The sequence below is a fragment of the Camelina sativa genome, chromosome 12 (genome assembly GCF_030686135.1).
Source record: "Camelina sativa cultivar CO46 ecotype springtype chromosome 12, ASM3068613v1".
In the NCBI taxonomy this organism is placed as follows: domain Eukaryota; kingdom Viridiplantae; phylum Streptophyta; class Magnoliopsida; order Brassicales; family Brassicaceae; genus Camelina; species Camelina sativa.
The window spans coordinates 1,258,557-1,281,949 of NC_141891.1; the positions used below are offsets into that span (position 1 = coordinate 1,258,557).

Here is a 23,393-nt window from a genome sequence, read left to right on the forward strand (position 1 = left end):
TTATGACATTGTCGAGCACTATATTATAGTATATGTTACAAAAATTAATCAATATTTAAAATATATTCATCATGGCATTATCATAGATAGCTCTAGTTGAGCCGTGTACAACAACAATGGATCATTATTCTAATTCTAACTAGTAGTTAGGAACATACAATCTGATTGAAGTATCAAATAAAACTGAATGTAAGATTAATGAATTGCCCTTGGCCGACTGTGAACAGCCGGATTAAGTAAAGCATTCAAATTACGGGCTTGTTCTATTTAAATTGGAGTGTAAGCATATTCACAAATTTTTTTTTTATCCCGTCATCGGCACCCAAATTCAGGGTTTGGTCCACTCTCTTATAATGACATAACGTTTGTTTAGTGTAATCGGTTGAACTATCAACGATTATAATTATTTGATCGAAACATGTATTTTTTAAGTTTATATCTTTAAAACCGTGGTCCATATAAACACTTAAGTAGACACCAACATAGTGATGATAGTTTAGTTGGCTACATATATAAAATACTCAATTTATATAGTCACCAATAAATATATGTTCAGAAAGAGTTTGGCCAAACAAGATTACTAAAGCTAAAAGTATAAAGAGAAATCTTTTTGTTAACAACTTAAAAAAAAGTTTACAAGCTTAATTAAGATCCCAAAGTTAAACAATACTAGTATAGTATAAACAAAGAGGATGGTTTCAAATGGGCCATTTTTTTTTCCGGACCCGGTTCTGCCTTTCATCCCTTCAATATAAACGTGTTTAACGAGAATTCGTTAATTTGGTTTATTACTGTTGTTTTTTCGGCTTTTGCCAAGTACTTGCGCATTAGGCCGAAAAGTGTCTGTATATTTAGTAAACAATAAATGTCTCTAACAATGATAAGACTTTTTTTTGCATTCTTATTATTATTTGGAGCCTTGAGTAGGGTTTGTTTTTGAAAACCGAAAAGTCCATAAAATTACTTGAAAGGTCACTGCAATTTATAAATTATCAGCAACTTGCTACTACTATCATTCGTCTCTTCGACCATTTTTAAAAATAGCCGTCGTCTCTTGGTATATAGAATTTGAAGCTCAGCAAAGAGCTATAGAAAGTTGTTAAAGAGAGCATATTTTTGTCTTGGGTTTCTTTGTCAATATTGGAAGAATGGAAGTTTAGAGTCTTACTCATAATACCAATAACATGTGTGATATACCATTTTCTAAGCTTTACGTCGTTTAGGTAACTTAATTACATCATTTTCGTTTTCGGTTTTGACAAAAGTGCTTACGTTATGACATTTATCATAAAGCATAATTGCAATTAGACAAATTGTAACGGTGCGTAATTTCAGGCATTTGTTTCCATCTCACCATACTTTACAGTATATGATAATAATATGTTTGATACACATATATCATACATTTTGTCTCTGGTTACATTATCTAGATCATTTATTATGTTATGTGAAAGACTTTATTTGTGTTAAGTTGTCCGTATGATTAAACTATAGTTTAAGGAACGATGTGGATCGTTTATACATATATATACCGTGGACCACTTCGTATGACTAAAAGTGTCGAGTAATTAGCAGACAAATTATTGTCTTTTTGGTCAAGATTAACTTGTCCACAGTTCAACACGTATCATATTATTATGTAAATATGGTCATCTGTAACGATTAGACAAATTATCATAAGATCACGAACAAATCATAAGACAAATTCCTCGAAGACATCAAAAACGAGACGATCTTGATATGTTATAACCCGGTCCATCTCTGCGTAATAAATATTTTAATTCTATCTTTCGTACGTTTTATTCATATAGTTAACCCTAATTGATTATAACACATTTATTTTGTATTTGACAGAGGACAGCTATTATTGTAGGACCAGTGCAATACAATTTCGCATTCACATATATTTTCATGTCGTTTTTGGACATTCCAAGATAATATGTTAAGTTTTGTTTGACAGTTTATAGAATAGGTCCATTGAGCATGTCCTTTTTAAGTGAGCATTTTCTGCAAGACGATTGTTTATTTAACTATACTTGTAGGGTTTCTTCTGGTGTCGTGATTATAGTTTAGTAAAGCTCATAGATTGATGATATGATATGTTAATGGATTTTATCATATGTAATGAAAATGGGTCCGGAAAATTGCAGTATTTGGAAGCGGTGCGGTTAATGTTATTATAGTCATTGTGGTTACTAAGATACAACCGTCACTAGTAAACAAGATTGGACCTGAATATATAATTCGGAAGTACATGACCCACTAAGAGTTTAAACAGTGCATAAATGCAACAAAAACTTGCTTACTAACCATTTCAGGTTCAATCTTGTTTACTCCGATTTTGTTACGGAACGTATTAGTAAAAGAAAATTATTAGAAACATGTAAATTCTCCTGACACACAACTCCGTTCCAATATACAGTCTATGCGTATATGAAATTGTGGCGAATGTGTTATACGATAAACTGATAGTTGCAAGTAGGAAACAATAATGTAACTAAGATATAATATTCCCCATTTGTCTTGTGAAAAAATATCAAAATTGCTGATGGCTAACTAAAAATATGTTTGTTAGGGAAATAAAAAAATAAGTCATAATCAAAAAATATACTAAAGAGAGCCTATTTCTCATGCAAGTTGACCCACAAATATATATAACCAGAATCTAACTAATTGATAAGACTAGACTTTAACTAGTGGATGGAGTGGCTCGAGGAGTGACGTGGGTTTGTTACGAACTTTCCAGAGTTATGATTATTATTATTTCCTCCTCACAACAATTTGATAAATAATGTCAAAATGCGAAAAAGCTTAGTCGCTAGCTCTCTCCTCTGCAAGTCATTTGATCATTTTTTTTAATACTGTTAGAACTATATATATATATATATATATTTTTTTTTGTTAGAACTATATATTATATTAATGTCGGTTATTATTGAGATTAGCTACTAATTACCCGATCGTTCACATGTTAATATAGTTCGTATGACGACGTTGTGTATGATGTTAAGTCTGTATGAATTCAGCTAGCTTATGTATTTGTTATGTTCGTTTCGTCGGATTCGTTTGTTTGTGTCCGGTATTACCACTTGGAAACGTACGTATAGTCAAGAGTGCATCGGGATCCAATATACCACGTGATGGTCATATGTCAAGATTAAAGACTTAACAATTTTAACTTTTGCGTAATTAGCTATTTTAGCTTAGCTACACGAGAGAACCAGTACATCAACTTAATTAAGGAAGTTTAAAAAACGATACAATTGAGAGGCTTAAGAGTCTAAGACCAGTCAAAGCCAACAGAAGTCAGACCAATTTTTTTTTGTTTTACCGACTTATGTCGGATACGAGTTACTTGACGATTATGTCCTTTTTCTTTATTATCTCTTTGTTGGAAAACTGTAAATCCAGCTGTGAATGTTGCGGGCACAAAGCGGCCGGGCAGAGACACTAAGGAAGTGTCAATTCAAACATTAATTTCACACTAACGTAAATGAACTTTTAAGATTTTTGTTTGTGTTATGAAATAATTTTTAAAATAAGATATAGTATATTTTATATTAGGTACGGGCCTTGGAGCTCGGGGTGATCACCAAAACTTATATGCATGTTGCCTATCTATATCCTATATACCTGAAACAACTTTGAATCATCATTTCTATACACGTTTAGGTTCATGCATATATATCTCAAAATATGTCACTATACGGCTATATGGATACGATGGATAGATAATACAATCCAAAATAAGAGCATACGATAGATAAATCAAATACTTTTTTGTATGATTACCAGATTCGATTTCTACCAGATAAGAGTTACTTCACGACGATCTTGGATGTTGGATTATAATTAAATATATATATATATATATATACACAAATATATAAAAGTGTAAATATAAGGGTATGTGTAAGAGTGCATTATGATAGGGGGGAATGGTGGACGATAATTAAGAGTGCTTGAAATGACGTTTCATACAGAATCACGATGTTTGTGGCAGGAACAATCAGAGATCTACTATATAAGAAAATCAGAGCTTTGTGTAACCTTTTTCCAATATACACTAAAATATCTCCTAGTGATTATCTACTCAATTTCTTTTTATTTTGAAAATATTCGTATTGTCCAGATTTGTGAAAATATTAACACGATAATATAATTTAATATGCGTTTCGAAAGATTTTGTGCCGTTAATTGTATGCTCCCAGGCTAATTGTAATTCAAAAACAAACTATTATGTTCAAAAAATAAATTTGGGATAAATCATGTTTTCTACTCCAAATTCTGTATGTTGTTTTTTCAAATGAATGAAAATAAGAAATAGAACAATATTTTTTTTTCGGGTGTAAAAACTAGCTATAATCATAAAAAGAAACCCATTAGTCTAAAATAGAATAAGCAACCAGGGCATGGCACATTTTGGTTTTTAAAAATGAAAGAACATTTGCATAAGAAAGTGTGCATAAATAAAAGTGTGAATTGGACTTTGTTAAGGATTTTTATCTTATTTGAGAGAAGAAGAAAAATAGTCAAAGGAACAAGATGGGACTTCTGCTTGCAGTTGCAGGTTTATTGTTTCGGTGCCTCTTGGCTCTAACTCGGAGCTTCCCTCGTTTTCATATTCCACAATCATATTATTGTACTGCAAAATAGTATTTTGTCTTAAACGCGATAGTAATTAATTGTAATACAAGTCAAATGCATCAATGTCTAAAAAAATACATATTAGTAGAGTTTTCAAATGATATCGTCCAAAAAAAGAAATCATATAGATCTAGTTATCATAAATGATTATGAAAAATTTGTGGATCATGCTATAATGTCAAATTATTGTTAAGAGTTTCTAGTGTCAGTGAATCTAAAACACTAAAAATGTAAAATATAGTTCAGAAAAATGACTGTACTGGCATTTCTATATAAATGCCAAGACATAAATATAGTATGCATTATGTATAATAATAGATAAAGTATATACTAGTATATATATATATATATATTTCGACTTGTCTTTCGCTACGGATGATAAAAGAGAAAGACAGGGAGCGATGTCTACTGAGAGTACAGACGATAGAGAAATTGAAGTAATATTAATATATCTCTATATCTATATCATCGTCCTCAAATTCGTGACTCTCGTCATGTCAAATCAAAGCCCATTCCATCATCACAATCATCAATATCATCTTCCATACACATAACACATCCCACACGACGTATGCATGTGTGTGTGTGTGTGTGAGCATGAACATAAATGTAGACGACGACACAAGTAACCTCAGTACCGATAGTCTCGTGAAAATGTTTGTCTTCTTTAGGTCTCTTTTAAATTACATGTCGTAACCATGTTTAGTAAACCTTGGCTCAACAGTTGGAGAGATCTACGGAAACAACATTAATTACCCGTTTTAGCTTCTTTTAATCAAATCTTGATGTAGGGTTAGATCCTACATCGTTGATTATATATGATAAACTTTGTCTTTAAATTACTAAGACATTTAATTAGTATATACTATTATATACGTGTGTGTCTCTGCTTAATGAACCGGAGTTAAGCATTTGATGATTTGAACAAACAACATCGACAAACAAAAGATTATGTTGGATGGGTATACTTTATCATACGTACATAAATGAGTAAATGACTTTGTTGATATGTGTGACAAAATATTTTTTTAAAAAATCAAATTTTCATAAAATCTAGGGTCTAGGGAGTACTATATTATTTATCAACGAATTAGTAATCCAATTAATTATTACCCGAAAAAAGAGTAAATGTCTAAACCATTAAATTATCTAAATCGTGCTTTAAATTTTTACTGGATAATAGTGTCGACTAGAACATAGTGTCGTGCTAAATTATTGGGCTTATATTGGGCTTTATGTAAAATATTATTATTACTTGTTCTCTTCATCGTCTTCTCTCTTTCGTGTTTCTTCTGGGCAAGGGCAAGCACCGTTTCGTATTCAAATTCCTGAAATTTCGTTTTCTTTTTCGGTTTCTCAGTTCGTCGACTATATTGATCTTGCAACGCTTCAGCAGGTCGGTGTTTTGAAGTAGAACTCAGGCCTATCAAGCTTCATTATTGATTCCGGAAGTGACGAGAAGAGGTAGAATTAAGAGCGTGCGTGCTCCATCTATTTCTGTGAAAATTTGGAAACTTTATTATCTAGAAGTGCCTTTTTAGTGAAGATATAGGTAGAACAAGGAATGTAATTCTGAGCTATTGGATCATAGTTTTGAAATTTAAGGGTGTGATGTTAAAGTTAACCCTTTTGCGTGTGCCTTATGGGTTCTTAGAGTAGATTTATACCAAAGTTGTGGTTTTTATAATTATTATTCAGAGCATATGCTTGATTAATACAGATTAGGTATTAGTTTCTAGATGTAATTTCTCTTTGTAGAAGCTAAGATAAAGAAGAAGTTGGATTCTTTGTAATTGGAAGTTTTCCATCATATGTGCTCTTCAGAACATCTGGTTTCTTCTTCACTATGCGAGGTCCTGCTGGAACCTTTCGAGTCTTTGGTCGAATATCCTGCAAGAACATAGTAAGCAAATCATTAGATGTCAATGTCATGTCTGGCCTCTGTTTTCGCCTTCCATTGTTGTGACCAAAGGCATGTAATATAATGTCAAACCTGATCAAAGATGGCAGTGGGTATTGCAAGCGTAGCAACGGCATTTGGAGCATCGACTATCCCAGATATTCTTCCTTCGCACGGACAGCATGAGAGTAAGAGGTATACCTGTTCCTCTTAAAACTTAAAACTCCTTGGCAGATTTAATGCTTGTGATCAGTTTTGGTTCTCAGAGAAACTTCTAGTGGCAAGGATTAGTATACCTGTTCTTTTGAGTAACCAAATTTGGAGAGATAGTCTATAGCGTTGAGAACTGCTCGTTTGTAAGCAACTGTTGCATCTAGATAATGTTGTTTTCCGCTCTCATCGACACTGATACCCTCAAACACCAGCCACTCTGAGAATCTTGGTTCCATTGGCCCTATCTCAAAGATTGGGTTTACATGGAGAGGGGTTGGTCCCATTGGTGTAAGGTATTCCTGCATCCCGTTTCTTATGATTTCACACCTATTGATAAGTTACAAAATGATATCATCTAAGAAAAACTTATGGAGTAGAGAATTGCTAGAAAAGTACAATTAGGAACGTATGCACATACTTGAGTTCTAGAAATCCACTCATCTCTATGGCTCCACAGAATGAGATCTCACCATCACCTTGTGAGAAATGCATGTCACCAGTGCTTAGATTAGCCCCTTCTACAAACACTGGAAGATATATTTTAGAGCCTCTGCTTAGGTTCTTTATGTCACAGTTTCCTCCATTTTCTCTTCCTGGTATTGTCCTTGCAGCCTCCTTTGAAATCCTTTCCCATTCTGGTGTTCCCTCTTCAATCTACAAGAGCATTATGTAAAGAATCCTCACGAGTTCAGAGGTAAGTACCATCGTATACACTTCATAAAACACTGTTATGGCCTCAGTTAATATCGTTTTTTGGTATGTAGCTTACATTCCCGAGGAGGCATCCTCTACTTGTTGGTAGGTTTGCCAGTGGCCGCTGATGCACAACCTCGCATAGTGTTAGGGATTTGAGACCACTTTCTTCTAATTGTTTTTCCCTTTCATTCCAAATTTGCAGGAGTTCTTTTGATGGTGCAGTGCCAATGATTCCTGGGTGTGTCAAACCTGGAAACCGTACTCCTGCGGTGCCGTGATGTGATGATATTAGCATGTGAATAGTTAACAGAACACCTCATAACAAGGAAAGCTACATGGTTATGCTACTAATCTGCTTGACAAAAAGCAGGACGATGTTATGTTCTAACCAGGAATTTGAGAAGAGTAGGCATAAATCCCTTCAAAGTACCAAATAGCTTTGGTTGCACAAGGGAAATGGTCAGTCAAGAACCCGCCACCATTCTCTCTATCAAACGAACCAGTAAATCCCCATTCATCTCCTGGCAGAGGACCCAAGTTGCATATCTCAACAGCGAGCAGATCACCTGGCTTGGCTGCAACACCATCCTCGTCCACAACTTTGATCGGCCCACTCAGGTAATGAACCTGCATAATCACCAAAAAACTTATATCTATATGCAATTCATGTTTGTACTCATGTTTCTCACTAAACTCCCTTACAGTAGAAAGGTCTATGCTCTTTATATCGCCAGCAGAATCATCATCTTTCACTGCACCTCCCGTCCAGTCAACCATTTCCACCCTAAAGAACTCACCAGCCTTGACCTCAGCAACTGATGGTATCTCAGGATGCCTCAGGATGCCATCTATTATGCAGTGGCTGATTCTGTTGCCATGGTTTCTTCTTCAAATCCACCTTCACCACTACTCTTGGACTCAGCGGAGCCATCAAACATTAAAATCCAATAAGTACAGTAATTTTCTCTCTACTCCCACATTCTGTATTTATGTATACTTATTAGTTTTTTCTTTTAATGAAAAAAAGGAAGCATTGGTTTTTGCAGATTCCTTATCCACAACTAAAAGACAGTAAAAGATCCCATCTCTCACCATCTCGTATATGCCATAAGACACGTATGTCTCTTTGTGTCTTTGTGTGACAATGCATAGATAACAAGAAGTTGAAAATGACATTTTGTTGACTTATGTTATGAATAGATTCTTTGTTATGTCCGGAGAGAGAGGTGGAGCTCATGAAGGAGGAGTCTTACGTTTGACTTATTAATTTCGTATTTTTGTAATTCAAAGTAAGATATTTTGAGACAGAGTCTAATGCATTCACCCTGAAAATAGTGTATATGAGATTAAGGACGCATTTCATTAACCTCGGGTTCCTAGAGTTTCTTGATTTCGATTTAGCTCTTTATTTCAAAATATGTCTGATTATACAGTCTAGATAGTTGCTTCTCTGTATATTTTATTCTTGAAGCTATGTTGAAGAACTTGGATTCTTTGTAATTGGAAGCTTTCCATCATATGTGCACTTCAGTACGTCTGGTTTCCTCACTATCTGAGGTCCTACTGGAACATTTCGAGTCTTTGGTCGAATGTCCTGCATGAACATACAAAAGCATTTATCATGTTGTCAGACTTATTTTTCAGTTGTTAACTATTTGTTGAAAGAGCAAACTCAAGAGGTTTCTCTGAAAGCTTTTTTACTTAAGTAGTACAGATGGACACAGTTCATACCTGATCGAAGATGGCCGTAGGTATTGCTAGTGTAGCAACGGCATTCGGAGAATCAACTATCCCAGATATTCTTCCTTCACATGGACAACATGAGAGCAAGAGGTACACCTGTTCACATCATATTCTATTCAATCATTTCTGTCGTTCTAGTTTTAATTTAGTAGTTTTTGGTTTGTGATCAACTAGATCCTACAAGTGCTGCTGCAGAGACCAGTACCTGTTCTTTTGAGTAACCAAATTTGAAGAGATAGTCTATGGCGTTGAGAACTGCCCGTTTGTAAGCAACTGTTGCATCTAGGTAATGTTGTCTTCCGGTCTCATCGACACTGATACCCTCAAAGACCAGCCACTCTGAGAATCTCGGTTCCACTGGCCCTATCTCAAAGATGGGGTTTACATGGAGAGGGGTAGGTCCCATTGGTGTAAGGTACTCCTTCATCCCATTCCTTATGATTTCACACCTATTAACGAGTTACAAAGTGGTATCGGGTCAGAATAGTTTAATACGCTGGACAAAACCAAGAACATCTGAGAATGCATAGCAGAGAACTTATTTATATACTTGAGTTCTAGAAATCCACTCATCTCGATTGCCCCGCAGAATGAGATTTCACCATCACCTTGTGAGAAATGCATGTCTCCTGTGCTTAGATTAGCCCCTTCTACAAACACTGGAAGATATATTTTAGAGCCTCTGCTTAGGTTTTTTATGTCACAGTTTCCTCCGTTTTCTCTTCCTGGTATCGTCCTGGCAGCCTCGTTTGCAACCCTTTCCCATTCCGATGTTCCTTCTTCAATCTGAGGCAGGATTATGTAAGAATCCCTTGTAAATTCAGAGGTAAGGACCACTTAATACTCATCACATCAAAAGTTTTTGTTGCCATCGAAAGTAATTGCTTACGTTCCCTAGGAGGCATCCTTTAGTTGTTGGTAGGGTTGCTAGTGGGCGCTGATGCACAACCTCACATAGTGTTTGGGACTTGAGACCAGTTTCTTCTAATTTTCTTTCCCTTTCATTCCATATTGTCAGGAGTTCCATCGATGGTGCGGTGCCAATGACTCCCGGGTGTGTCAAACCCGGAAACCGTACCCCTACTCATGAGTCATGAATGGCATGTGAGCTACTAATTTGATTGGCAAAAGGCATTGACATGTTGTCTTCTTACCAGGAATTTGAGGAGAGTATGCATAAATCCCTTCAAAGTACCAAATAGCTTTGGTAGCACAGGGGAAATGGTCATTCAAGAAACCGCCGCCGTTCTCTCTATCAAACGAAGCAGTATATCCCCATTCATCTCCTGGTAAAGGACCCAAGTTGCATATCTCAATAGCAAGAAGGTCACCTGGCTTAGCTGCAACACCCTCCTCATCCACAACCCTAATCGGCCCACTTAGGTGATGAGTCTGTACAATCACCAAAAGTTGTTTCTTTTTAAGAATATATTCTTTGATTTTTCATATTTTCTCACTAAACTCACTTACAGTAGTTAGGTCTGCGTTCTTGATATCGCTTGCAGAGCCATTGTCTTTGACAACACCTCCCATAGCATCAATCATTTCCACCCTGAAAAACTCACCAGCCTTAACCTCTGCTACTGGTGGTATCTCAGGATGCCATCTATTATGCAGTGGCTGATTCTGTTGCCATGGTTTCTTATTCAAATCCACCTTCACCACTACTCTTGGACTCGGTGGAGCCATCTCAATATGCAGGGTGAGCTGACTGAACACTATACTATTTTTCTATGTACCTCAACTTGTTCTCTGCTTTTTTTGTTAGTCCTTGTTTCAGTGAAAAGAGAAGGGTCATTGGTTTTTGCAGATTCCTTATCTATCCACAACAAAAAGACAGTAAAAAGTTGCATCATTTCACTGTCTCGCAAGGACTTCTTCTCTTTCTAAAACTGACTTTGTTTTTATCTTAACCAAGTGGATAGCATCATGAGATACATGTGTCTCCGTCTCGCTGTGTGTGGCAATGCATGGAAGTCAAAAAGTTGAAAATGACATTTTGTGACTTATATTGTGAACCTCAGGTGATCGGTGGAATCTCCGGGGAACCACCAACTGTTGTGGAGCGGCTAGTAGTCTTGCTTACATGGCTTCTTCTTCGTCTCCCTGCGGTCAAACATTAAAACATTATTTGATCCGTACTTGCTCACTCTAACTGGAACAGAGGAGATGCTGTGAATAAGCATCCGACAGATTTTGTCCACAAAAATCTAATCGAATCTTCCTTCATTTGACTTAAATTTACCTTTTGTTTTTGTGTTGTTTCTTTTCTTTTGTGTGGTTGTGGATTACACGCTTGGCGTCGCCATGTTTTCTTTTGGTGGCTACTATCACATTTTTGTTTATTATTAGTCCTATTTTATACTAACTTTTATTATTACCCCTATTCACATCTAAAATAGCATAGGAAAAGAAAAGAAAAAACAACTCCATGTTTATAATTGATAAAAGACTTCACATATTTCTGGACCGGCTATAGTGCCAGTCAAGTTTTCCAATCCTATCTCGTTTCAGCATAAAGGATTGGATTAGTCTCTAAATTTCTACGAAAAACTTATGATGGCTAGGCCAATAAAATATTGTGATTGTAACTTTGAATGTCATTCCAGCTAGTTCAACTGTACGGAAGACAGAACTAAAAAGCTGTTTCGGATAAGTATGCAACGTCAGAACTCAGAAGCGACAGCAACAGTTGTAGAAAAGTGTAATATTTTCATATTTGATCAATTGTAAAGCAGAAAGTTAGGATACACTTCCAGATTTTCTTCCTGACAATTAGAAAAAAAAAAAAAATCAACTTATACATGTTAATTCAATTTGGTACAATTACAAAAATGTAGTCTTACAAGAGTGTACACGTATGCGACATAGAATTTATCCTATTAGTAAGTGATTTCAAATGGTTATTTGGGGTTGAATTGCATGTTTGAGAGAAATCTATACAAAGAATTTGTACAGATAAATTTTTAACAACTAAAATATATTTGTGTGTTTCACACTGCTGGTTACTATTAAAATTATCAACCAAATACTTTGAACCAGTGTCTGTCACTAGTCCATTAAATTATGATTCACTTTGAATGTAGAGATGTCGTATATTTTATAAAAGAATAGTAAATGTAATACTTTTAAGGAGTAGTTTGAGACCTATTCCGACAGAGTGTGGAAGATGATGTGAGCTAAAAATTTATCCAATTAGGTCAGATGTTTTGGAAATTTCGGCCCTGAGAAAATTTGCATAAGCATAGCATTTGTATTTTCTCTACGCCGCAGATATATATGGTGTTTTTATAATAGAAGACAAGAAAAAGTAGTATTAAAAAAGATTATACTAGTATATACGCTGTACGAGATAAAGTGAATATATATATACGTAGTACGAGAGAGAGAGGGGACATACGCATATATAGAGAAGAACCTTTGAATAAGGCGAAGGGCCAATAACGGCTTTTGTAGTTCCAAGAGATTGCAAATACTTATGTTGTGTCGGAGGGATGTAGAGTCAAAGAGTCAATACTCAATATATTAGTTAATTAAGAGTCTTTTGTACAAAATATTCATATGGAGACACATGCGTATGTGCGAAGACGAGGTCATGACTCATGAACACCACGTTCCTCTCTAGTTATTATTTATTGTTGATAACATTTTATATTTCCAAAATGATTGGAGAAAAAGGATCAAGTAGATTGATCAAGCTCACATAAACGTCGCAAACAATTTATTTCGTTTTGTAATCCTCATATGACTTCTATATATGATTGTAATCATAACGCCTCCATTAATCATGAGATAAACATATAAATGAACAAATTTCGTGTACAAGTGTTATTCATATGGTAACGGATGATCTTGTTTTTGTGTCTTCTAGCTTCTAGTAGAGAATATTAGAAGAAGATGTGGCAAGATACCCACAGCACTTGGTTCTCTCTTTTTTTATTTAATTTATTTTTTTAACACTTTGTCCTCCGATCCTCTTATGATCATTTGCTTATCGTCCTTCCAAATGATTACCCTAAATATATAGAAATGTGATTCATTCACCACCAAACCCATCGCATCATCAAGTAAACACACAATAACTACCAATGAACTCGCTATCATGTTTTTCTATTTTTAAAAACTTAATACCTAAAACAATTCCCATAACAATACAAACCACTTGAACCAATAATTTCCTCTAATCCACGTGCACCCCATCGTCTTCTGACGTAAGATTTTGTCTATATTCTTATCAAATTAGATTAGTATTCTTTATAGTACTTGTACTTATTGAAACAAATAAATATTTTTTTTTATTTTTTTTGTCGATCAAATAAAGAATTTTTTAAAAAGAAAGTAAATAGAAAGAGGAGTCTGAGTCAGCGACAAGTGTTCGCGGAGAAACGGAAACGCTCTCTCTCTCTTTCTCTCTCTCTTCGTCCAATGCCAATACCTTTGGAATCCCTCCCAAACGCTGTCGTCCTTTCTATTCTATCTGTCTTTTTTTACTTACTAAAAAACGAAACAAATAGTTGTAGATTAATTAACTAGTAGTACTATTCTAATTTCTTAACTTATTTAGCATTAGTAAATCGTACTATTGTTTCTATCTTATCAGCCATTCTTGATACCCTAAGCGGCTAAATCCCAAACTTTTATGAGTCTCTTTCCCATAAGTTTTCAAATTACTAATATTATGTCTTGTACAAAGGTTTTTATTAGAATAACGAAAATGAAAGGACAAAGGAATAAAAAAGAAACACAAGTTGGCACACTCTCTTTTATTATTCACTCGCCTCTATAAATCCAATGTATATCCTCTCTCTTCTTCTTAAAACTTGTTTAATTCTTTCCTCTTTCTCTTCTTCTATAGTAGTAACCTGTTTCCTTGCTCCCAAATCCGAAATAAATCCAACTTTTCAGTTTTTTTCGTTTCCCAAAATATTGGATAGATCTTCTCATATGCGATAATAAGTTTTGAAATTTTTGGCAAAAAGAAAAAAGATGAGTTGCAATGGATGTAGAGTTCTTCGAAAAGGTTGTAGTGAAACATGCATCCTTCGCCCTTGTCTCCAATGGATCGAATCCGCCGAGTCACAAGGCCACGCCACTGTCTTTGTTGCTAAATTCTTTGGCCGTGCCGGTCTCATGTCTTTCATCTCAGCCGTACCCGAACTACAACGTCCTGGTACATCATCTTATAAATTCACGCACACTATTTATATTGTGTTCCATTATTACAAAACCATTAGGTTAAAAGACTTTATACTCTTCCCGATCTATAGATGAAACTGATTGTTTTTTTTGCTTTTTGTTTGTTCAGCTTTGTTTCAGTCTTTGTTGTTTGAAGCGTGTGGGAGAACGGTGAATCCGGTTAACGGAGCGGTTGGTATGTTATGGACCGGGAACTGGCACGTGTGCCAAGCGGCGGTTGAGACTGTTCTTCGCGGCGGAACTTTACGACCGATCTCAGATCTTTTTGAATCTCCGTCGTTGATGATCTCCTCCGATAAGTCTTCCGAGATTTTTCACCGAGACGTTTCAAGAAACGGAAATCACCACCGCCACTTCTCCACCTCCGGATCTAAGACGGAGATGAAAGACTCTCCGGTTGAACGGAAACGTGTCAAGTCCGATTCGGATCTGGATCTCCAAGTGAACCACCAAGGTTTAACCCTAACCGCTTCGGCTGTACGGGTTCCTTTTATTCCTCCGCCGCTGTTTCGTAAGGCGGTTAACGGTGATCGTCCGGGAAGTCCATCGGAGGAGTCGGTAACGACGTCGTGTTGGGAAAATGGTATGAGAGGAGATAATAATAAATACAAAAGAAACAAGGGAGATAAAAAGTTATTAAACCTTTTTGTTTAAAACCGACGACGCAAAAACACTTACGATTTTGAGGCTCTTTTTTAGGGTTTTGTCGCATAACTATTTTGGCTAACTAATAATTTCTCTATCGAGAAATATCAATTTTTTTTGGGATATATAGTTTTGCTGTTTTGAGAATAAATAGTCTGTGGAGCATTGTTTGCTTACACATCAAATATTGGATTGTGTGGGATATTCACGTTATTTCCAACTTTAACTGTTCAGTTTTCATATTATGAAATCAAAAAATTATAGATACAACTCTTTTTATTTTAAATTCCATTTTAAAATAACATACCACAGCAAAAAACAATTATGTAATTAGTTGAAACCAACAAAGGAAAAAAAATTGATAAATTAAGTTCCGAGGGAGTCCAAAATTGCAGGTGACATTAGTATAAAATTGGCTTATTAGGACTGCCACAAATAATGACGCAGGCTCTTTCTCTTGGGAAGACCTTAAGTTTAGCACCCCACGATATGTGCAATGTGGTCACTAGCCTAGGCTACTCGTCTTCTTGATCACGAGTTGACCCCGTCCAGGTAAGTGACTGATTTACATGGTACGACCAAAATTTGATTTTTATGGATAAGACAGCTTTTAGATAACGTTAATAGGAACTTGTCTTCATCGTTTTAGGGATTATTGGTTTCAGATTTGAATATTAAGACTTTAAATGTTATGTAGAATCTGTTGTTATTATATCAAGATTTTGTTAAAATCTGTTAAAGTTTAATGTTATTAATTTAATAAAAAATCATTTAAAATCTTAACAAATTTGGCTTATTGGATTCAAACTTTTATAAAGTCAATATTTATTTTGTGTTATTCAATTAAAACAAAAGAATCTAGGATTGTTAATGAATTCAATTATTATGTTATTGGTTCATGATCTTATATATTTTCTTCACAAAATAAAGTCATACAAAGTATCACAAAAATATAGAGATTATTTGGAACATTTTACAAGATTTTAGAAAACTAAACAGCAAAACTATAGAAAACTCTCTAGCAATTCTTAAAAATCTTTCACTTATTCACTTTTGATGATTTTGTTGAAGTCTTCAAAATTATTTATAATTTGAATCCAATAACACCCCTTAAAGAGGCTACTTGTTCAAAATGGTTGAAAATAATATAGGCTTTCATTTGGTAAAATTTGAGGTTGTTTTAAAAAGAAAAAATTGGTAGAATAAATAAAGATAAAAGAGGAAAATGAATAGAATTGAGAGTAAAAATAATATTCTGATTATTTTTATAAAGGTTAATTAATTGCGTATCCATATATGTTAAGATTAAGTTGACAAAAAAAATAAAATAATATATGTTAAGATTACAGTCTAGTCAACATAATAAATATCATCAGATCTCCTATTGTGTATAAATCACCAGATCTTCTATAAATAAATTTAATTGTTATATTTTGCCATTTAAGCAAAATCAATATTATAGGGAAACTGCATATATGAAAGAGTATTATATATACACTTAAGTGTTGAGAACTATTCAAACATATTTCATTCACAACCGCAAAAAAAAAAAAAAAACAAACACTAATACAAAAATGGCTTCATCATGCAAAATTTTATTTTTTGTGTTCTTGTGTGTGGCTGTTCTCTTATATCCAAGTATGTAACAAACTTTTTTTCTTAAAAAAACAAAATTTTATGAAATGCTTATATGTTATTGAATTCATTATTTCAAATATTACAGAAACTGCAGAAGCTGATGAATCACAGAGACATGGATTTTTTGTCATTGGTTCTTGCTCGAAAATTCATGACTGTAACAAAAAATGCATCGAAATGCAATTTGCAAGCGGAAGATGTGTGAAAGTGACCCCCCAAGCAACTGATTTATCATGCTGTTGTGATCTATAACAAAGCTATCAAGATAAGATGTTGAGTCTTTAAAATAATAATAATAATAATGATATTATTTTTTTTACTGGGATAAAATAATGGTATTATCTCGAAGTAACTTTATTTCTTTTGATGCAAATTATAACGATGTGTGTGTGAGTTAATCGCGAATGCGTGCAACCAGTGAGTTTGGAACTCCATGATTACTCTGCATAACAAGTATATTTCTATAGAGAATCAATGTTTATCTCATAGTTTTCAATATGAGTGGAAGGGCAAATACTATGTGACGAAGAAGAAAGCAAGCAAGCAAGGGGATTTGCGTATCACACAATAGTTGGCTTCTTGGCCTGTTTCAATTGACCCATTTATTTTCTGAATTATTCGAACGACTTTTTGTTTTATAATATTAGGCTTAAAGCTATGTTTTTCTTTTCATTAAAAAGGAAAAACTTTTCAAAATTGCAATACGAACAGATAAACCTAGCTAATTACTCTTGATTTGAAAAGATCTGCATCTTGCTCATTCATGATGAAGTGGAAAAAAAGTCAGTTAATGCTTAGAACAATTGCAAATCGTAAAATCCTTGATATGTATCCCTTGATAAATATTATTACATGTTTATTTATTTCCTTCAAATTTATTCTCACTTTAATATTACAATTTAGGTTTTGCGAGAAACTGAAACCCAAAACCGAGATTTATTACAATTTAACCGTCCAGGTAAGTGACTGATTTACATGGTACGACCAAAATTTGATTTTCATGGATAAGACAGCTTTTGGATAACGCTAATAGGAACTTGTCTTCATCGTTTTAGGGATTATTGGTTTCAGATTTAAATATAAAGACTTTAAATATTATGTAGAATCTGTTGTTATTATATCAAGATTTTGTTAAAATCTGTTAAAGTTTAATGTTATTAATTTAATAAAAAATCATTTAAAATCTTAACAAATTTGGCTTATTGGATTCAAACTTTTATAAAGTCAATATTTATTTTGTGTTATTCAATTAAAACAAAAGAATCTAGGATTATTAATGAATTCAATTATTATGTTATTGGTTCATGATCTTATATATTTTCTTCACAAAATAAAGTCATACAAAGTATCACAAAAATATAGAGATTATTTGGAGCATTTTACAAGATTTTAGAAAACTAAACAGCAAAACTATAGAAAACTCTCTAGCAATTCTTAAAAATCTTTCACTTATTCACTTTTGATGATTTTGTTGAAGTTTCAAAATTATTTATAACTAGATTAAGACCCGCGGTACACCATGGGACAAATTATTTATAACTAAAACATTTAAATTAGAAATTGTATTTGTTGGTTAAATATGTTATAATTATATAATAATTGTTAATTTTATGGTTTAAAGTTTAAACCATATAATACTGCAATATAATTTTTTTTACATAATATTTATTAATCAATTTAATTAAATATGTATATTCTCGGATACCGATAGTGCTAACAAAATAATGAAATGATGTTTTACCCGTTTAACACCAAATTAATGATATTCTAAATTTATATAATTATCGACAAAACATGTCCCGCTATATAACTCCGTCCCAAAATATTTTAACTCGCACTATATAATCTTAATTTCAATATTTGTATTATCAATATTAGATTGAGTTAAAATTTTATTTATTAAGGTCATAACCATTTACATTTTATAAGATTGACGCTTCTTATAAAGTTTAAATATTTATAATACTTGGAATTCTTAAAATGGTTGAGTATTTCTCATATTTGAAGTTTCGTAAAAGTTTAAATATATTATTAATATTTTAAATATCTTCTAACTTTTTTTTAAAAAGTTGAAATATTTATAATATTTAAACTTCTTATAAAGTTTAAATATTTATAATATTTGAACTTCATAAACGTTTAAATATTATTAATATTTTATAAAGTTTAACTTTCTAAAAAATATAAATATTTATAATATTTAAATTTTTAAAAGTTTTAAATATTTATAATATTTAACTTTTTAAAAATCTTTAAAATAAAGAGCCGGAATAAACCAAATAAAAGTTTTTTTAAGTTTGAATGCCTGATAAATCAAACTTTCTACTCAATTGTATTATGAATCATTTTGGTCTCTTTTATAGTATGACTCTGAGCTATTGCCCAATTTTTTTAGGCGATGTGGGATATTGTACCTGTATTTTTTTTTTCATCTATTGAGTAATATATGTCCGTTTTAAAAAATTTGTATTACATCATATGCAGTAAAAAATCACAATTTTTATTAACTAAATGTATTATAGAATAAGTTAAGATAATTTAAATATAAATTTAAATAAAAATGAAAGAGAATCATATATTTATGTTTGGATGAGGTAGAAAGATTTCTTTTTTTTTTAAATCTTATCTATAATTAATTTTGAAAATTTTGGTAACTAATATTAAAGTCAATGCATTAAATGTAAAAACTTTCCAAAAAATATTTTTGAGCAAAAACTGCTGCAAAAATACTAGTATAGATTTGAATCCAATAACACCCCTTAAAGAGGCTACTTGTTCAAAATGGTTGGAAATAATATAGGCTTTCATTTGGTAAAATTTAAGGTTGTTTTAAAAAGAAAAAATTGGTAGAATAAATAAAGATAAAAGAGGAAAATGAATAGAATTGAGAGTAAAAATAATATTCTGATTATTTTTATAAAGGTTAATTAATTGCGTATCCATATATGTTAAGATTAAGTTGACAAAAAAAATAAAATAATATATGTTAAGATTACAGTCTAGTCAACATAATAAATAACATCAGATCTCCTATTGTGTATAAATCACCAGATCTTCTAGAAATAAATTTAATTGTTATATTTTGCCATTTAAGCAAAATCAATATTATAGGGAAACTGCATATATGAAGGAGTAATATATATACACTTAAGTGTTGAGAACTATTCAAACATATTTTATTCACAACCGCAAAAAAAAAAAAAAAAAAAAAACAAACACTAATACAAAAATGGCTTCATCATGCAAAATTTTACTTTTTGTGTTCTTGTGTGTGGCTGTTCTCTTATACCCAAGTATGTAACAAACTTTTTTTTCTTAAAAAAACAAAATTTTATGAAATGCTTATATGTTATTGAATTCATTATTTCAAATATTACAGAAACTGCAGAAGCTGACGAATCACATAGTCATGGATTTTTTGTCATTGGTTCTTGCTCGAAAATTCCTGACTGTAACAAAAAATGCATCGAAATGCATTTTGCAAGCGGAATATGTGGGAAAGTGACCCCCCAAGCAACTGATTTATCATGCTGTTGTGATCTATAACAAAGCTATCAAGATAAGATGTTGAGTCTTTAAAATAATAATAATAATAATAATAATAATAATAATAATAATAATAATAATGATATTATTTTTTTTTACTGGGATAAAATAATGGTATTATCTCGAAGTAACTTTATTTCTTTTGATGCAAATTATAACGATGTGTGTGTGAGTTAATCGCGAATGCGTGCAACCAGTGAGTTTGGAACTCCATGATTACTCTGCATAACAAGTATATTTCTATAGAGAATCAATGTTTATCTCATAGTTTTCAATATGAGTGGAAGGGCAAATACTATGTGACAAAGAAGAAAGCAAGCAAGCAAGGGGATTCGCTTATCACACAATAGTTGGGCTTCTTGGCCTGTTTCAATTGACCCATTTATTTTCTGAACTATTCGAACGACTTTTTGTTTTATAATATTAGGCTTAAAACTATGTTTTTCTTTTCATTAAAAAGGAAAAACTTTTCAAAATTGCAATACGAACAGATAAACCTAGCTAATTACTCTTGATTTGAAAAGATCTGCATCTTGCTCATTCATGATGAATTGGAAAAAAAGTCAGTTAATGCTTAGAACAATTGCAAATCGTAAAATCCTTGATCTGTATCTCTTGATAAATATTATTACATGTTTATTATTTCCTTCAAATTTATTCTCACTTTAATATTACAATTTAGGTTTTGCGAGAAACTGAAACCCAAAACCGAGATTTATTACAATTTAACTGGACAAGCTTCGTGACTTCGTCAGACCCATCCTAATCCCCAAATACAACTGAATAGTAATAAACAAACTGTAAAAACAGATACATTTAAATCAATTGAAAGCTCCACAATCACGACGGATATTACCATTAGTACCGGTTTTAACACCAACACGACCAAGCTTGATCATTGAGTTAACAAAAGCTTGGTTAAACAGCTGTGCGTTACTAGCCCATAAGTCAACGGTTGGCTTTGACCGACGATCGGTGAATAAGTCTTGATCAGACGTGAACAACCCTTTCCCTTGCTGCAAGTTCTTGTAGTAAACGTTGTCGAATTGTCTTGGTGTTGTTGGGTCCATGTTTATAGCCACTCTTGGATCTATGTTTTGAGGACACGACGCTTTTAGCTCTGTCACGTAGGCTTTGTTAACTGTGGGATCCACTTTAGTTGTCTTGTTGAAACTGTATATCCGATTGAACACTTTGGTGCAATGCGCGAATCCTAATGTGTGCGCCCCTGTTTTTTTTTTTTTTAAGATCGAACCAACTTCAAATTAATACCGGAACATGCTAAACCGAAACCAAATTAAGTAACCAAAAACCTGAAAAACATACTAATGTTACATTAGATTAGTGGGGTATCTAGAACTCGTGTCTACTTCGATGAGAAAATTATCATACCGATCGAATTACCACATCAAGCTAAACCGAAATATTACCAATTTTTAGTCACTACTACCAAGTTCGGTCCGAATGATACTATTCTTTGAACGAGAAGTAGTTCAACACTTACCGGAGAGAGCGATCATGTCGTCGGATGTGGCAACTTCCCTCCGACGCTTGCTGCCGTGGACGATAGTCCATCTAGCCTTCCCAATTCCACGTCGTATTTTGGTCCACCCGCCTATTTTGAATTTAAATTAATAACTTACAATAACGTCGTTTTTATTTAACAAACCATGATATTATCATATAAAATAAGAATGAGTTACTAACAAGATTAACGACGTCACGAGTGGCCATCGTGAGAATATCAGCGCAAGAAACTTTGTTACGACAATTTGCGACGGCATCGAGAGCTTCTTTAGCTTTAATGACGGTGTCGAATCCATCTCCGGCCAACGATAAATTTTCCTCGTGATCCTTCTCCGCCTTATTATTATTAGTCGACGCTATCATCACCGATGCATCACACCCCTATGATATTAATCAATCAATTTATCCATAAATTAGACAAAATAATGAAATAACTAATTTTACGCAAGAAGAGAAAGTTATCAACAAGACAAAATGTTTTACATTGACGAAACAATCATGGAAATAGAGACGTAGAGTGGCGGGAATGGTGGTGAAAGTTTGCTGGACTTTTTTCTGAACGGCGTTTCTGACGATTTGTTCGACGTTAGGGCAACTTCCGGCGTAGAAGTTGCGCCGGAGTTGAGCGGAGGCGAGGTTAAGAACGAGAAAAAGAGAGAGAAGAAGTAACAAGAGATTCGTTCTGTTCACCGCAGCCATGTTTTTTATTAAGTTATTTTTATTCTTAATATGTATATACATGAATAAAGTGAGAGGGATCTTCATATATAGGCTTTAGTGTGGTGCGCACAAGTAGCGCCGGCCAGCTTGCATTCATTTCATTTAAATGAAAAAGACTAAATACTTTCTAAGTTTGGCATCATTTGATGGTTTTTTACGACTGATTTCTAAGTATATATATATATTGGTTATATTCAAATATTTGATTTGTATTTGAATGTAAGACCTTTGCAATGTAATTATTTGTTGTCTTTTAACGAGATTTTAAAATAAATTGATCCGTTTGTTGTAAATATCGTTCTATATATTAAATGTTTCTATCAATGTTGTGTGCGATATGATCACAAGAATAATCTATATGAGGGAATAGAGAGTGGTGGGGATTGAGAGGGATATAAGTTGATAACGATGCTTCACTTGTCATTCCGAATAATTGTGTTATGGCCACCTTGAATCTTTCTGATATCTCAACTACTACTTCTGACTATTATACTTTTTCCGGTCATGTATTAGTTAAATAGTCTAATTAACTACGACAACCTTAATTCTAACAAGCAATCCCCACAGCCCACAGGTGGTCGAGAGAACAACATATATTCAAGTCTCATTTTTTTTTTACCTACCATTCAATTTTACAAAATTCCGATTTGTGACACAAGCTATTTCATCAATTTTTTTCCTCACAAAAAGGTAACATTTTACCATTTAAAGGTTAAGTTATCTGTTCCGCACATCTTACTGCCTTGAACTATACAATATCACTAAACTAAAGCAATTTATTAATTAATACTTAACGTACTACAAATCTAGAAAATAAAAGCTACACATGATCCGAATCAGTTGATGAAATGACATGATCATGGTTTTCGTTAGGGCTGTTTAAAGTTATTTCAGAAGCTAATGGTTTAAAATAATATATAGA

The 23,393-nt window shown here is 33.2% G+C and overlaps 2 protein-coding genes, 3 long non-coding RNA genes and 3 pseudogenes across 34 annotated transcripts; 4 read left to right on the forward strand and 4 right to left on the reverse strand.

Annotated features, from left to right (window-relative positions):
• Nucleotides 1-5,904: 5,904 nt before the first annotated feature.
• On the forward strand, nt 5,905-11,583 carry LOC104729411 (uncharacterized). 28 transcript variants are annotated; one of them, XR_015574452.1, is made up of 16 exons: nt 5,905-5,949; nt 6,044-6,111; nt 6,472-6,550; nt 6,651-7,053; nt 7,372-7,454; nt 7,525-7,558; nt 7,659-8,074; nt 8,161-8,407; nt 8,503-8,572; nt 8,657-8,745; nt 9,166-9,289; nt 9,374-9,614; nt 9,906-10,025; nt 10,218-10,582; nt 10,705-10,901; nt 11,224-11,583. It is a non-coding gene; the product is annotated as an uncharacterized LOC104729411 (long non-coding RNA). The 28 variants fall into 28 exon arrangements; XR_015574455.1 differs by having other exon boundaries at nt 5,922-5,958; nt 10,672-10,901; XR_015574456.1 differs by having other exon boundaries at nt 5,922-5,958; nt 10,675-10,901.
• Nucleotides 6,605-8,387, reverse strand: LOC104729410 (uncharacterized; annotated as a pseudogene). Its single transcript, XR_015574447.1, has 6 exons — nt 8,159-8,387; nt 7,846-8,083; nt 7,530-7,720; nt 7,179-7,414; nt 6,844-7,087; nt 6,605-6,748 (listed from the first exon to the last, which is right to left on the reverse strand). The product of XR_015574447.1 is annotated as an uncharacterized LOC104729410 (transcript).
• LOC104729409 (uncharacterized) lies at nt 8,839-10,972 on the reverse strand. Its single transcript, XM_010448347.3, has 7 exons — nt 10,670-10,972; nt 10,354-10,591; nt 10,089-10,279; nt 9,750-9,985; nt 9,405-9,648; nt 9,188-9,295; nt 8,839-9,050 (listed from the first exon to the last, which is right to left on the reverse strand). Exons 1-7 carry the CDS (start codon nt 10,886-10,888, stop codon nt 8,928-8,930), a joined length of 1,359 nt encoding a protein of 452 aa, XP_010446649.1. The 5' UTR covers nt 10,889-10,972; the 3' UTR covers nt 8,839-8,927.
• Nucleotides 11,584-13,572: 1,989 nt separating the features above from the next.
• On the forward strand, nt 13,573-15,225 carry LOC104729413 (LOB domain-containing protein 39-like). The gene is made up of 2 exons (XM_010448348.3): nt 13,573-14,369; nt 14,505-15,225. The coding sequence occupies exons 1-2, from the start codon at nt 14,186-14,188 to the stop codon at nt 15,047-15,049; spliced, it is 729 nt and encodes a 242-aa protein (XP_010446650.1). The 5' UTR covers nt 13,573-14,185; the 3' UTR covers nt 15,050-15,225.
• A 197-nt stretch (nt 15,226-15,422) lies between these two features.
• On the reverse strand, nt 15,423-15,600 carry LOC147930097 (U1 spliceosomal RNA; annotated as a pseudogene).
• An 862-nt stretch (nt 15,601-16,462) lies between these two features.
• Nucleotides 16,463-17,008, forward strand: LOC147930098 (uncharacterized). Its single transcript, XR_015574472.1, has 2 exons — nt 16,463-16,678; nt 16,764-17,008. It is a non-coding gene; the product is annotated as an uncharacterized LOC147930098 (long non-coding RNA).
• Nucleotides 17,009-19,753: 2,745 nt separating this feature from the next.
• On the forward strand, nt 19,754-20,333 carry LOC147930099 (uncharacterized). The gene is made up of 2 exons (XR_015574473.1): nt 19,754-19,971; nt 20,058-20,333. It is a non-coding gene; the product is annotated as an uncharacterized LOC147930099 (long non-coding RNA).
• A 481-nt stretch (nt 20,334-20,814) lies between these two features.
• LOC104729414 (peroxidase 50-like) lies at nt 20,815-22,583 on the reverse strand (annotated as a pseudogene). Its single transcript, XR_015573798.1, has 4 exons — nt 22,235-22,583; nt 21,932-22,132; nt 21,729-21,839; nt 20,815-21,452 (listed from the first exon to the last, which is right to left on the reverse strand). The product of XR_015573798.1 is annotated as a peroxidase 50-like (transcript).
• Nucleotides 22,584-23,393: the final 810 nt, after the last annotated feature.

Coding starts and splice junctions, on each gene's coding strand:
- LOC104729409 (XM_010448347.3), bottom strand. CDS start 10,888: ATGGCTCCACCGAGTCCAAGAGTAGTGGTGAAGGTGGATTTGAATAAG. Junction 9,649..9,749: donor AGTGGATTTCTAGAACTCAA/GTATATAAATAA, acceptor ACTCGTTAATAG/GTGTGAAATCATAAGGAATG. Junction 9,051..9,187: donor CTACGGCCATCTTCGATCAG/GTATGAACTGTG, acceptor ATGTTCATGCAG/GACATTCGACCAAAGACTCG.
- LOC104729413 (XM_010448348.3), top strand. CDS start 14,186: ATGAGTTGCAATGGATGTAGAGTTCTTCGAAAAGGTTGTAGTGAAACA. Junction 14,370..14,504: donor ACCCGAACTACAACGTCCTG/GTACATCATCTT, acceptor TTGTTTGTTCAG/CTTTGTTTCAGTCTTTGTTG.